This window comes from Globicephala melas, chromosome 19 (assembly GCF_963455315.2).
Source record: "Globicephala melas chromosome 19, mGloMel1.2, whole genome shotgun sequence".
NCBI lineage: Eukaryota > Metazoa > Chordata > Mammalia > Artiodactyla > Delphinidae > Globicephala > Globicephala melas.
The window spans coordinates 6230915-6243280 of record NC_083332.1 but is presented as its reverse complement, the minus strand read 5'-3'; the positions used below and the strand labels follow the sequence as shown (position 1 = coordinate 6243280).

Here is a 12366-nt window from a genome sequence, read left to right as displayed (position 1 = left end):
CCACCCCCCTTGGAAGACAATTCTCGGGCTTTTATTTCAGGTTTTTTTCTGGATTTTTTTTTTGTGTGTTCTAGGTTTTTTTTTTTTTTTTGTATTTTCCTTTGTTATCGTTCCTCTTTTTGCTTTGTCTCTTCGCCCCGCGCTGCCCCCCATCCAGTCCCTTCCCCCTCCCCACCCCAACCTCCCCTCCCCCCTCCCCACCCCCCATACCCTCCCCAACCCCGCGGCACCCATCCAGAATGAACAAGCCCTTGATAGACGGGCGCCGCGCAGGCCCCCTGCGGACGGGGGGCATCCTGCGGACAAGGGGGAGGGGGCGGGTAGGGGCCCAGCGCGACCTCCGCTCCCTTCCTCGCCACCCCTCCCCCCTCCCACGACCCTCCCACAAGGTTCCCCGCAGATCCCTGACGTGGTGAGGGGAGAGGGCTGCAAGCACTCTCCCCCCCATGGACGGAGCGCCCCCGCCTCGGGGGTAGAGGGCAGCAGAGGGGGAATGGAATTGGGGGAAGGAGGGGGAGCTCTCTTCTTTGGCAGCTGAACATGGGGGGGGGGACCTGAGGGCGATGCCCTCCTCCCTTTGCCCACAGTAGGGGAGGAGGTGTTCCAGGGGAAGGGGTGGCTTAAAATTCCCAAGCCCCAGGAATAAAGGGAGGGGGAGGCGTGCAGGAAGGAACAGCCATGCTGGAGGGAGGAGTTTCTTGAAGAGACAGGAAGGTTAGGAGATGAGGGAGCGGTGTCTTCGGGCAAAATGGATGGACCGGAAGGCTGGGGAGAGTGAGAGGAGGGGAGGTGAGAGGGCCAAGCCCGGGGAAGGGAGAGGAGGAAGTATGGAAGCAAACTGGGCAAGAAGTGAGTGTGCGTAGGGTCTTCTCTTGCCAGAAGGAGAAAAAGAGTGTAAAGAGCGAAGAGAATAGGCAGAGTGTGAACGACCGGAAGAGCTGGTCTTTCGGGACCAAAAAAAAAAAAAGTGCCAGGAAAAGAAACAATACAGCCGAAGAGCGCGTGTGCAATGAGATGAGTGTGCAAAAAGAAAGAGGTAGTAGAGTTCCCCAGGGGAGATGGAAAAAGTCACCCAGGAGCTGACATGAACAAGTAGAAATTCAAGAATGAGTGTGCAAGCAGGGCCACGGAAGGCGAGAACATTAAGGAAGAGAAGAAAGCTTCAAGGGAGCAGTGGAAGCACTGGGGAGGATGAGTGCGCGAGAGCGAGCATGCCAGAAGGTTCACCCAAGAGTTGACGATGGAGACGGACAAGGATTTGGGGAAGAAAGGTGCAAGGGAGTCGGGAGCCCGGCAAAGCGGGGAGGCATGAGCACTTGCGAGAGATTCGGTTCCTGGGAGGCACGGGTGCAAGCAACAGTGGGAGGGGGGAGGGGCGTGTAGAGTGAGAATGCGGGGGTGCAAGAATAAGAGGGGAAAGTGCTACGAGAGAATGGAGGTGAGAGTGTCGGGAGAGGCGCACAGTCTGTGAGAAGGTGAGGGGAAGGGTGTCCCAAGTGTGTCTGCAGCAAGGGCCCAGAGATTTTTCGGGAGTGAGGGGTGGAAGGGAGGGCGCCCCGGAGGAAGCGTGTGCAAACAAGAGTGTGAGAGACCAGGGGGTGTGGAGCGTGGGGAGAGAGACGCACGGTGTGCCAGGGAAACTGAGCGTGAGCTGGAGAGCTGAGGGCCTCGCAAGCTGGAAGCGAGGGCGCAGTGTGCAAGACAGTGAGGGGGCAAAGTTGTGCAAAATTGTAGCCCAGGGAGGGGAGAGAGGTGAGCAGGCGTGCAAAGGAGCGTGCAAGAGGCCGGGGGGCTGCTGTGTGTGCTGGGGAGAGGGGAGGGTGGGGAGAGCCGAGGGGCCTGGAGAGGGGGGAAGGGTTGTTAGAGGGTGGCAGGTGGTGGAATCTGAGGGCATCGCCTTCCCCTGTGGCCTGGGGAACGACCCCCATCCGGTCAGGCTCAGGGCTGACCCTCTATGGCTCTGTCTGTCCCCTCCTCCCCAGAATCGACCCTTCCCTCCTTCTTCATCCCCCTCTGTGATTTCTTCCTTCCCCCCCCCACCCAACTCCACTCCCCGCTTCACACACACACACACAGTCTTGTGTCAGCTGCCCCCTCCTGTGAGGTGCCAATGTCTGGCCAGATCAGGCCACCTGGTGACCTCCGGCCTTGGGAGACGAGTCAGGGTGCAGTTTTAGCAGAGTCCCTGGCCCGGGGAGAGAATGAAGGTCAGGGTTCAGAGGTCAAGAGGCCAGCAGGCTCAAGGGTTCCGTGGACGGGCTGGTCCGTCCGGGCCAGCCATCACCTCTCCAGGAAAAATTTGAGAGCCCGGTCGATGTTCATGCGGTGGCCCACCCTGGTCACCCCCAGATCGACGTAGTCCTCCTTGGTCAAGGCGGGCAGGTGGGAGCCATCGATCTCGTGGTCCAGGAACCGGGCTCGGTGCTCAGACAAGCCCAGCCACTCGAGCCAATCGGCCACGTCGAACTTGGTCCAGAACCCCAGAGGTTTAGCGCTGAACGGCTTGTCCGGGGGCAGGGAGAGCAGGCGGGTCGGTGAGAGGGAGCGCGAGGCCCCTGACAAGGCCCCGCCGAGACCCCCGGACATCCCGGGGTGCGGTGGCACAAAGACAGGGGCGAAGGGGTCAGCCGAGCCTCCTGCCCCTCCGGTGGGGGAGCCGCGGATGTCAAAGAGGCCCGGGTAGAGCGGTCCGGCAGGCAGGATGGGTAGGGAGGAGGGCCGGGGCGCGGGGCTGACCTTGTGCTCCGAGGCGGGCAGCAGGGACGGGCTCGGGGCCCGGCGGAGCAAAGGTGGCCGCATCTCGAACTCCACGCCCTGGAGGTGGCGGGCGGACGTGGAGGAGGAGGTGGCCGACGGCGAGGTGGCCCCCGGGGCCGCAGCGGCCGAAGCGGAGCCCCCGCCTCCTGTGGGGAGGGGCGGCAGAGGCGCTTTGGACCAGTTCTGAAACAGGCTGCTGACAGGTTTGGAGAGAAGCGAGGACTGGGAGTCTTCCGAGAGTCTGGAATGTGACAACGGGGCAGGGGTGGAGGAGAAGGGTTGCGGGGGGCGGGGGGGGGGGCAAAGGCGGGTGAGAAAGAGGAAGAGGTCAAGATACAGGGAGAGGCAGAGAGACATGGGGCAGGGGGAGAGAGTTGGAGGAGAGAGAAGGGGAGAGATCGAAGGGGCAAGCGAGGGGGTAAGATGGATGTCAGGACAGAAAATGAAGGGAGAGAAATGAGAGGACAGGGAGAGGGTGACAGTCAAGAGAGATGAAAGAAAAAGAGACATTAAGTGATAATAATAATAATCACCACCACTTACTGATGCTCACGTGTGCCAGGCATTGTTCTAAGTGCTTTTACATATCGCCATCTCAGTGGAATCCCCGTGACAGCCCTGATGCAGGTTACTATTATTATCAGCAGCACAGAGAGGTTAAGTAACTTGCCTAAGGACACACAGCCAGGAAGTGGCAGAGCCCGGTTATATGGCACCAAGGTCTGAGCTCTTAACCACTACCCTATACTGCCTTTCCGGGTATGGCCAGTCACAGCAGAGTGGAAGACAGGGAGACAGTGAGAGAGGAACAAAAAGAGGATGAGCATTCAAGGGAGAGAGATGGAAGGGGACGGGGGACAGAGAGAGAGAGAGAGAGAGAGAGAGAGAGGTGAGGAGAGGGAGATGAAAGAGAGAAGAAACAAGGGGAGGAAAAGGTTCCCCTCATCCCTTTAGCTCCCTCCAGAACAGTCCCTGCCTCAGGGCCTTTGAACAGTTCCCTCTGCCTAGCTTTCTCTTCCCCCAGGGAGCCAAACGATTTGCCTCCTTCCCTCCTCCAGTCTCTGCTCAGCTCGCCCGTTATTTGAGAGACTTTCTCTAACCATCGCGTTACTGCATTTTTTTCCCCTAGGATGATGACAATGATTTTGTTTATTGCCTGGCCCCCGCCTCTGCCTCATTAGGCTGTGAGGTCTATGAGGGAAATGCTCTGCTTGTTTCGTCCATTGTGGGGTCCCTCTCACCCTGAAGGGCACCCGGTACAGAACAGATGACAAATCAATTATTGGTGGATCTGTTAACTAAATTAAGCGTCCTTTCCTCTCCCCAGAAGACTTAAGAATCGTCAGTGAGATGCCTTAAGATCTCAAAGACCTCAAAAACCACCTCAGAATATCACCATGTGGATATCAAACCCTCGAGGAGAATTAGGGTGAGCTCTGCAGAACAAGAGGATTAAAAAAACCCCTCTCCCCACTCGCTCTGTGTGTCTGAATCAGGAATGTGACTCTATGCTTTCCCTAAGATTAGAAGGTCTTGAATGGGCTTGAACTCTGTGGCCGTTCCAACTCGCTAGCTGCTTTAGAAAACTTCTGCATCTTCCTGGACTTCTCCATCTATACTTGCTGGGCTTTTGTAAGAGACCCCTCCCCTCCCCCATCTCATGCCCTCAAAAACCCTTTTAGAAAGGTTCTGTGCTGTCCCTCTTCTACAGAGAGGTGGATTCCTTTGCCTAAGGTCACCCAGTTAGAAAGTGCGGGGCTGCAACCAGGATCCAAAAAAGCCTGGCTCCAGGACTACACTTGTAACCACGGACCGTGCCCTAAAGCATCTTGTCTTGACCAACACGGGGCTCGAGGGACCTGAAGATTTCAGGGATTGTCAGAACTGACAGCCCACCAAGGAAACAGACATCGGGCAAGTTGTGCTCCAGTCTCCTCCTTTGTTGATCACTCATTTTGTTCATCATGGAATGTGGGTTGTCATGGTGACGGGAGGAGACCACAGAAGCTACTGAGATAAAGGGAAATTTAAAGTGGCTGGGAAAGCATGCTTCTTTGAGGGCAAACTTCTCCAAGCCAGCCCGGCTTCTGTTTTCTTTCTACCACCTGGGACCCTAAAGGGACACAGCTATGTGGAAGACGGTCTCTGCTACCCACAGCCAGCCCCTCTGGCCTCCACTGCCAACCTCCAGCCCCCGGCTCACCTCTGCCGCTGCAGGGAGGAAGTCCTCTCTGGGACGTAGCTGGCTCCCCCGTGGTGGCCGTCCCCGCTTCCCCCGCCGCCTCCCCGGGCCCAGGGCAGAGCGCCACCAGCTGCCGAGGAGCCCCCAAACTGCTGAAGCTTGGAGCTGAGTTCACTGATGATGCTGGCTTTTACTGTGGCCAAGGCTGAGGCCTGAGGCTGGGCTAAGGGCCCAGGCAGGGGTGGTGGTGGTGGACCCGGGCCCTCCTCCCAGGGCAGCAGCTTCCGAGGCAGGGAGGAGGCGGATGGCAAGGGCACCGGTGGGCCTTCTGGCTCTACAGCCCCTGGACCGCCGGCCACACCTGCCGTCGAAGGTCCTGAGCAACCACTCAGGGCCAGCAGCCCATCGGTTCCAGCCCCCGTCACCGAGACGGTGGGGCTGGTGGGAGTGACAGGGTCTCGGAGTCCCCCACCGGGGCCAGGCCGCAGGCCTCCACTGGCCCCAAGCGCCCGGCCCCGGAGCTTAGAGGGAGTCATGAGCTGCGGCGGGTATGGTGGGCCAGGAGGACCGCTGCCCCCGAAGGCCTGGCCGTCCAGGTAGGCCACATACGTGTCCAGAAGCTCCGGCCCACTGGCCACACTGGCCACCCCGCCGCCAGCCCCGCCTTCGGCAGACAGGCTGCTCAGCGTGGACGCGCTGCTGATGGTCTCCAGCGGGTGGTCACTGCTGCTCCGACTGTCCACCTCCTCGATACCAGAATCTGTGCCAGCTGGAGGATCTGGGCCAGGCTGTGGGGCAGGGGGAGGCGGGGCGGCTGGGGCTGCTGGGCCCGGCGGAGGCGCGTCCCCAGCAGCTGCGGGGCCCGCCTGGGTCAGCGTGGCCACCTCGCTGTCATAGGAAGTCAGGCTGGATGCGGTGGAGTCCAGCGTGGGAGGGGCGGCGGCCACGGCAGGGGGCGGCGCAGGGGGCGCTGGGCTGGCCGCGGTGGGTGGGTCCGGCAGCGGGTGGGGCGGCCCCGGCGTGAGGGGCGATTCGGGCTTCTCAAAGCTGTTGGAGAACTCCAGGGGCGGGGGCAGCGGTTCCACAAAGAGAAATTCGCCGTCTTCCACGTCCACCGAGGGGGCGGGGGGCGGCAGGACCAGCAGGGGGAGCCCGTTCTCGTCACTGCCCCGCGGGGAGGTCGGCGAGGGGGGCACGGACCGGCGAGGGCTGGGCGGCGGGATCCCCGGCCCGTCCTCCGAGGGGGGCCCCCTGACCCCCGCCCCACCGGCCCGGGGCTGGCAGTTCTCGAGGAACCGCACGTGGAGGGGCAGCCGCTCGGGCTCCTCCGGGGCTGCGGACCTCCAGGGTTTGCTCACCCCGGGGTGCGGGGCGGGGGGCTCGGACCCCAGCTGCAGCAGGAGGGGCCCGACCCCGGGGGCGGTGGGCGGCAGGCGGTGCAGCAGGGAGCGTCGGGCAGCTGGCGGGCTGGCCGGAAGGGACTTCTCCTGGCTGCCCAGCCCGGCCCGGTAGCCCAGCTCCCGGCGCGCCGGGTCCGGCGGGGGGGCTCCCCAGAGACGCAGCACCGGCTCGTGGTGGGCGTGGGGCGAGTGGTGGTGCGGCGTGGGCGGCGGAGCCTCGTAGCGGGGCGACGGGGGCCTCGGAGGGGGCTGGGGGGCCCCACCGCCCTCCGCGGACTCCTTCAGCGCCCGCTCTCGGGCGGCCAGGGCCAGCCCGAGCGGGGAGGCTGGGTCCAGGGCCTTGCCGGTCAGCGGGTGGACCAGGGGGCGCGGCGGCAGGAAGCTGGTGAAGGCGCTGCTGCCTCCGCTGCTCCCGTAGGCTCGGCTGCCGGCTCCGTAGCCCCCGTAGCCGCCGCCGCTCCCGGCGCCTGCGGACTCCAGCCGGAGGTAGGGCTCGGCCGAAAACATGCCTTCATCGATGGATTTGGAGTGGCGCAGCCGGGGGCCCGGGGGCGCCCCCGGGCCCAGCGAGCTCTCGCCGCCCTCTTCGTCCCCCGTGTCGGTGGAGAGGAAGAGCGTAGACCGCCGGCGGGCTTCGTTCTGCCAGCCCCCTTCTCTCCGAGCCGCCCCGACCAGGGCCGCTCCGAACTGGCTGGTGAAGTCGAGGGTGGCCGGGCCGCTGGGCGAGGCGGGGGCGGGCACGGGCGAGGGGGGCGGCGGCACTGGCGACATGGCCGGGGCGGGGCTCGGCGCGGAGGAGCCGCCGCCGCCGCCCCCTCCGCCGCCGCCCGCGGTCTCGGGCTGGGTCGGGGGCTCCGCCTCGGTGCTGCTGCCCTGGCTGCTGCGGCCGCTGCTACTGGTGGATGGAGCCTTGATGATGATGGTGGGGATGGGGATGGAGTTCTTTTCCGACGGGGCGGCCGCGGCCGGCGGCGGCTGCGGGGACGCCGGAGACGTGGGCGAGGGCGTGGGCGGGAGGCCGCCGCCCTTCTGGGGCTCGCCTTCGACTTTGGTCTGCTTGACGAGCGGGCCCTTGCGCCCGCGGCCCGAACGGGCCGGCACGTACATGGCCGCGCTGGCCGCCCGGGGAGGCAGCTGGAAGTAGCGCAGGGCCGGGGCCTGGGAGGAGCCGCTAACCCCGCCCCCGCTGCCGTGGTGCGACGGGGACAGGGCCCCCGGGGTCGCGCTGGGCCCGCCGCCCCGCCAGCCTCGCAGGCTGGGCTGGGGCCCCAGAGCCAGTCGCGGTGGGGGGTCATCGGGGGAGCCGCCTGTCTCCATCTCCGGGGGATGCGGCGGGTGGGCGTGGTGGTGGTGTGGCTGGGGGAGCGGAGCGTGCGGCTGGTGTGGGGGGGGCGGGTGGTGCACAGGGGGCAGGGCCCCGCCGTGGTACAAGCTCTTCTCACGGCTCCCTACACGGCTCTCAGGAGGGCAGGGCCCATCGAAGGACGACGGTGACGAGGCGGGGTGGGGGACACCTGAGCCGGGGTTGAAGGGCGCTCCCCGGGGAGAGGGAGTGAGGCGGCCGGAGGAAGAGGGGGCTGGAGGTGTGCTGTAGGGAGGCTCTGGTGGGGACGTGGTGGGCGGCGGCGGGATGTCCTCCGAACCAGGCACAGACAGGCTGCGGCTGAACTTCATGGCTGGGGGTGCTAGGTAGGGTCTCTCATCTTCTGCAGCCCCTGGGAAGACACGGAGGATCCAGAAGCAGGGTGGGGATGGGAAGGGGTGGCCTCTCTGTTCCCCTGTCCCACAGAACTTCAATATTACAATGATAATAATAATGACACCCAGTAGATGTTAAGAAGAACATGGGTTGGTCTAGAGCTTACCCAGATGTGATAAATCCAAATCCGTCTGATACAGTAATACAGGTTGTGCACTGCACAACAGCAAACGGCAGAGGGAGCAAGAGAGGTGTGGTGTGTGCCGGGGGGGGGGGGGCGGGGGCGGGCGGAATTCAGCTTAACTTCCTTCCAGGGCCAGGAGGGGGCGCCTTTTCTAATTCGCCCAAAGGCAAGGTATATGCGGGCGGTCGCTTGGGATGAGCAAAAATGGCTTGAGCCAGGAAGAGATACCGTGTTTCTGGGCATACTTACAGATTTCTTTTCATGTACGTGCAGAAAAGAAATGTAATTAGCACATCAAATCTGTGATTTCACAGATAGCACTGCTTAGGATGAGGCTAATATTTAAAAGAGGGAGCCAGTTCACAGGTAAGCAACGTCAGGCAGATGTATAGGTAACTGATACTAGGCAAATGACACACACTGGTGGACTGTGGACACTGAAGCTGGGGAAAAGCTAGATCCAAACAGCAAAACAACTTGGAGGGAACTGGAGGAATGGAATCTTTTGCCTCCTTATCGACGGCCAGGGCTCAGTCCTTGATTCCCTTTTCCCCTCTGACTACTCGCTCTCCGTTGACTATCTCACCCAGTGTCATGGCTTCGTTCACTGCTTCCCTGCTGAAGACTCCCATGCTTGTCTCGGACCCAATCCTTGCCCCTGAGCTCCGGGCTTCTATATCCAAATGCTGCATCCGCTTGGATGTCTCACTGGCATCTCAAACTAAGCAGGCCCCAAATTGAGCTCCCGATCTCCTCCCCACGATCTTCCCAAGCTGCTCTCTTAGCAACTGGCAGCTCGGTCCTACCTACCTCAGGACCTTTGCACTGGCTGTTCCTGCTGTGTGGAACGCCTTACTTCCAGATAGTCCCATGGCTCCCCACTTCATCTCCAAGTTTCAGCTCAAACCTGCCCCCCAGCACTCCTGACATCTCAACTCATTCTCCTCTTTTTCTATTTTTTTCCATAGCACTTAACACAGCTAACATACTATATCATTTTTTTATTTCTTATCCTGATAAGCTGTTGTCTGTCTTCCCCAGCTAGAAGGTCAGCTCCATGGGGGCAGGACCCTTTAGTCTGTTTTGTTCCCTGACAAATCCCCAGCAGTTTAGCCTGGCATACGGTAGTGCTCAATAAACATTTGTAGAATGAATGAATGGAGTCTGGCACAAGAGAGAATGAACCAGGGTCTGTGGTGGTTTCGACTTAACTGCATCCAGGCAGGGGCAATGATGTCCCCATTTTCTAGATGCAGAGCCCTAGGCCCAGAGAAGTGAAGCTGCCTGCCCTGGGTCACACAGCCAGGATGGACAAGAGCCAGGATTCAAACCCAGGTTTGCCCAGCAACAAAGCCTGAGCTCTTCGCCCAACTTGATGGTCACATATGGAAGGAGAAAAGAACATTCCCAGGCTCCCTTGTTTTCCCCGTAAACTGTCACCCTCCCAGCCTCCCCTTTCCCCACTGGCATCCCTTACACCCACCCTTGCAGGTGACATACCAATAGACTTTTGCCGGAGCATAAGCCCAGGTCCTGGAGGCAGGTAGGAAGGACGTTCATAACTTGGCTGGGAGCGGTGGTGGGGATCAAAGCTCGACTTTGGGGTGGCAGTCAGAGGAGGAGAGAGAAAAGAGAGCAGAGAAACATCAGTCAGGGCATGAAAATCCATGGATTCCCCACACAGCCATCCTCCATTCCTTCCCCAGCCTCTGCAGGAAGGGAGAGGGGTGTGAAGGAGAGGGAAGGGAATTCTGGGGTAGGGAAAGGTTTCTGAGTCCTGACAGCAGCAGCAGGGAGAAAGAGGGGGAAAACGTCAGATTATCAACTGAGCCTGTCTGCTCTGCTTCCCAAGCCGATCACTAATCTGGGCACTTTTCTCCACCCCTGCTGTCACTGCCCAGGTCCAAGTTACCACCACTGCCTGCCTAGATGACGGCAGTAGCCTCTTCCTTGTCTCCTGGCTGCCCCCCTTGTCCTGCCACCCATTCCTGGTCTGCTTTCCACGCAAGAGTCAGAGGGATCTTTCTAAAAGAAATTCTGATCACGTTATTGCCCTGCTTAAAATCCTACGGTAGCATCTCACATCAGTTAGGAAGGGATCCGAGTTCCCAAGTCTGGTCTTCAAAGCCCCCTACGGTAGACACTGCCTGTGCCCACCCAGATCTCCTCAGCCAGGATGCTGTGCCCATCCCCAGCCACTGTGTCACCTGCCCGCAACACTTGGCTGCCGCTTGCTCTGAAGAATCATTCCCCCTCCAAAGGCGTTGGCGTGCCCAAGCTGTTCTATGCCCCCACTTCTGGGAGCAGCCTGCGGCCAACTGACAGGAAGGTCTAAGGAGGGATCATCACCATCCTGCAATTCACACTCCCGAGCTCCCCAAGGGACCAGGCTGAAGGCAAACTCCAGTGGGGACCAGGGTTGCTGACTTTCTCTGCAGCCCATCCTGTCTCCCCCATGCCCTTACAGGTTCCTCCTTAGGAAATCGTTGTCTCAAGCATCCTTATCTCAGGCTCTGATTTTAGATTAAGAATCACGGTGATTTAAGACACCGTGTATCATCTAGCCCTTGCCTATATCTCCCACTCTGGTCCCACCACACCCACCTTTTCTTGCTCCTGCAGTGCCGCAAGGTTCATCCCTGCTTTAGGACACTTATAAGTCCTGGATCTTCTCTCTGCAATGGTTTCCTCCCAGTCATCACCGATTCCTTTCCATCTTTATGTCCTCTGCTCAAATACCCCTCCCAGTCACTGCCTACTGCATTTCCCTGTCCTGCTTTCTTCATAACACTTCTCTCACTTCTTGCTTACTGTCTGTCTGTCTTCCTGGCGAGAACATCAGCTCCCTGAAGACACCAGACATTATCCCAGGCACCGTGGGTACAGGGTCAAGGGCCCACGATACTTTTAGGGGAAATGTTTTAATTTCTTTTCAAATAGGAGGGAAAAATAATTATAATTCAGCCTGGATAATATTCAGCTTTGCATCAACACGGTCATAAAACTTTGACTTTTAACTTTTTTTTTTTTTTTTAGGAAGGAGGGGCAAAAAGTGCCAAAGGCCCACAGAAGTCATAATGCAACCTTCCTGAGGGCAGTGACTTTATCAGTCTGGTTCACTGCTAGGTCCCCAGTCCCCAAACAGGCCTGATGTTCTATAAGCTCGTGTCAAGTGAACAAGCCAATGTCAGGCACTCTCGGGCCCCGACTCCCCTGCTTCTGCCAGGTGGCCCCACGTGTCTTCCTTCTCCATCTTTGAGACCGGAAGTTCATAGAAAGGAAGGCCTCTTTGGATGGGGTCCCCACTTGTGGGGTGTGACCCTAAGTGCCCTCACCTCCCCACCACGCCCCCTCCTGTCCCCCTGCTCTAACCACTCCCAGTTCTCTGAATTCCCTGTGCTGTTTCTCAGCTCAGAACCTCAGCATCCGCTGTTCCCTCTGCCTGGAAAATCCCTTCCCCACTCTCTGCTAAGGGAAAACTGCTTGTCATCCTGGCCCCCACCCTGGCCTGGCCACCCCCTTCCTCTAGCCCTGCACTTCCTAATCCAGTGGCCACTAGCCATTCAGATGTACATTTCAATTAATTTGAATAAATTTAAATAAGCTGAAGTTGAAAACTCCCTTCCTCCATCACACTGGCCACATTTCAAGTGTTCAGTTGTCACTCATGGCTGGTGGCTGCCATATTGGACAGTGCAGATGGAGAACATCTCCATCCTCACAGAGCGATCTAGTGGACAGTGATGCTCTGGACCTTCACAGAATGCACCTGTGCTACCCCCTCACTGCCCTCACCTTGGACTGGGACTATTTCTGTGTTTGCATCATTCATTCATTCATTCATTCTACAGATATTTATGGAGCACCTGATCTATGCCAGGGGCTGTTCTAGATGCCGCAGATGCAGCCGTAAACAGAACAGACAAAAGTCCCTGCCCACGTGAAGGGCAGGCAGACCATAAACAAAATAAATTAGTAAAATACGACGTGGGTCAGATGGAGGTAAGCGACAGAAGAGAGGGAGACTATAATTTAAAATCAGGCAGTCAAGAAGACCCCGCTGAGACGGTACAACCTGAGCAAACTCCTGAGGGAAGCAGCCAGGGATGTATCCAGGGGAAGAGTATTGCAGGCAGAAGGAGCA

At 59.5% G+C, this 12366-nt stretch overlaps 1 protein-coding gene across 7 annotated transcripts in view; it reads right to left on the bottom strand.

Annotated features, from left to right (window-relative positions):
* Positions 1-924: 924 nt before the first annotated feature.
* Positions 925-12366, bottom strand: part of SHANK1 (SH3 and multiple ankyrin repeat domains 1) — a 47131-nt gene continuing 35689 nt past the window's right edge. For 5 of the 7 annotated variants that reach the window (XM_060289103.1, XM_030849932.2, XM_060289105.1 and 2 more), the window contains 3 exons: positions 9723-9819; positions 4961-8054; positions 925-2998 (listed from right to left, as the gene is read on the bottom strand). In XM_060289103.1, coding sequence (XP_060145086.1) covers positions 2281-2998; positions 4961-8054; positions 9723-9819 — 3909 coding nt within the window. In that variant the 3' untranslated portion in view covers positions 925-2280. Of the gene's footprint in view, positions 2999-3300; positions 3509-4960; positions 8055-9722; positions 9820-12366 lie in introns of all 7 variants that reach the window. The other 2 variants (XR_009560068.1, XR_009560069.1) reach the window with 2 other exon arrangements.